Source organism: Galeopterus variegatus, unplaced genomic scaffold (genome assembly GCF_000696425.1).
Source record: "Galeopterus variegatus unplaced genomic scaffold, G_variegatus-3.0.2 Scaffold765, whole genome shotgun sequence".
NCBI classification, from domain to species: Eukaryota; Metazoa; Chordata; class Mammalia; order Dermoptera; family Cynocephalidae; genus Galeopterus; species Galeopterus variegatus.
The window spans coordinates 399,209-401,550 of record NW_007726876.1 but is presented as its reverse complement, the minus strand read 5'-3'; the positions used below and the strand labels follow the sequence as shown (position 1 = coordinate 401,550).

The 2,342-nt window shown below is 40.7% G+C and overlaps 1 protein-coding gene across 1 annotated transcript in view; it reads right to left on the bottom strand.

The window, feature by feature from the left end:
• The window catches only part of ZNF217 (zinc finger protein 217), a 12,844-nt gene that overhangs the window by 2,192 nt on the left and 8,310 nt on the right, over positions 1-2,342 (bottom strand). The window contains exon 4 of the mRNA XM_008572225.1: positions 1,845-1,977. Coding sequence (XP_008570447.1) covers positions 1,868-1,977 — 110 coding nt within the window. The 3' untranslated portion in view covers positions 1,845-1,867. The remainder of the gene's footprint in view (positions 1-1,844; positions 1,978-2,342) is intronic.

The window sequence follows — 2,342 nt, the reverse complement described above, 5'->3', positions numbered from 1 at the left end:
CCCGGGGCCTTGGTGTTATCAGCACCGCACTCTCCCGAGTGAGCCACGGGCCGGCCCGGCCTTTGTAATATTGTAAGGAAGTGCTGTCTCCCCATCTGGGGCCCTGTGAGAGCAAAAGGAGGGAAGATTAGAACAGCAAGTCCCTTCTTCCACACCTGAATGATAAATTCGTACTAGCTACCTTGCAAGTGTTTCAGCTGACCTTTCTCAGACGTTTCTTCCCAACACCGGGGAGAATTGGACCCAAAGCCACCAGGATTCCTGGAAACTATTAGGAGACAAAAAAGATTTCTTGATTCCATAGACAATAGTAGGACCTGAGGTTGGGACTCCTACTGTGTGATGGAAGGTTCTACTCCTGCTGCCATATGTCCAAATTGTGGTAAGTGTTGCAACACTTGATTAATTACTAGGGTAAAAGGTTGGAGGTGGCTAGGTATGTTGACAGCAACTTCAAATATTGCCCCAGCATGTGTCTGTCAAAACACAGACACCACGAAAAGGGTAGGAAACTGGAACTGAAGAGATCTTTCACTTGACCAAATGTGCATATTGGTGGAGTTATATTTACTATTCAGCCAACAACTGCCCTCCTATATGGAGCACCCAATGTGTGCCTAGCATGCAGTAGGCATTCTGTATTATGGCTACTATGAACAAGTGAGTGAATGAATAAATGCAAGAATGCTTGGACTGGCCAGTTATCTCAGCTGGTTAGAGTACAGTGTCCTAACACCAATGTAAAGGGTTCAGATCCCCATACTGGCCAGCCGCCAAAAAAAGAGAGACTGCTCACTGAGTACACAGTGATGGTTTCCTGGGACAAGAATTATCTGAAAGAGAACTAAATCTGTCCACGAGCCCCAATCTCTTCATTCAACTTTACTGTTAAATGAGGCCTAGTGTAACCGACGTAGATTCACGCTCTCTGCCCAAATTCGGAATAAACTAAACATGCATATATTTCTGACAATACTACTTGAGCCTTACAGGGTTACTCTACAGTTAGATATATTTGACATGTGAACCAAAAAGCCAGAATAAACCTACTCAATCTTGTCCCAATACCCCTCTCCCAGCAGATAAAAATTTGTGAACGCTCTGAACAAGTTCTTAAACTAGAAGATGGGGCACAGGCTTCAAGATCTGTGCAGACCTTGGACAAAACCCAGATTCCTGCCACACACGGGCAGAGGGGACCTTTGGGCACACTACAGTATAATCCAAGTCTCAGTCTCCTCAGCTGTACAGTGTGCACAGTATCTCCTAACCCTGGGTCAAAACCTTTTCCTGTAAGGGGCCAGATAGTAAATATTTTCCATTTTGCAGGCCATGCGGTCTGTCACAACCACTCAAATTTGTTGTCGTGGCAGGGAGGCAGCCATAGATAGTACATAAACAAATGGGCATGGCCATGTTCCAATAAAACTTTATTCACATGGTAACACCAAGGTCAAGGGTTTGGATCCCCTCACTGGCCAGTCATCAAAAAAAAAAAAAAAAAAAACTTTATTTACAAAAACAGGTGGAGGGCTAGTTTGCTGATCCCTGACCTAATGGCCCCCGCTGTAACAAGGATTAAATGAGATCTTGACTATAAAACACATTATTCAATGCCTAGCATAAAGTAAATGCTCAGAAAATTCTAGTCGTTATGATGACTGCTTTTACTATTGCCATCATCACTGATATCAACTCTCAACACTCTTAGCTAAATATCAAAATATCTATTAAAAAATCAAAATTAAAAGCAATTTTGTTTTATTTTATATTGAATAAGCTAGATGGCTTATTTTCAATTAAGTAAAATAGATACATTATATTTAATTAAAATATATGCTCACCTTTTTTTCCCCAAAATAGGAAATCAAGTTTTTTTGTCATTTGGTCGATAATGTGCATTCCCAATATAATTCTCATAGTTTCTCTTTTGTAGCATGCTGCTAGATAAGTGTTGATAAGACACAGGCCTTTTTCCTGATGGAAAAAAAAGTATAAAAGGGCATTTAATGTTAAGTTCAAACAATTAGGTAAGATGTGAATAGGTTGTTAGAGGCTGATTTTCATAATTCTTAATGCTGCTAATGTGATCACAACACACAAGTGGCATAAGTGTGTTTGCAGTTACAGCTGAACTGGTTTTACAAGAACATTTGTTAGCACAGAATAGTCTCCATGTTGTTACCAGTTAAGAATTAAAAAGCCAAAAAAATATGGGAGCATAAAATATATTAAACCTATATGCAGGAGGATTTGAACTTGCAACATAGAGTCTTTTCTGCTCAAGTAAAGTTTTGATTCATGTTCATTCCAAGCACCTTGGGGGGGGGGGGGGGGGGGGG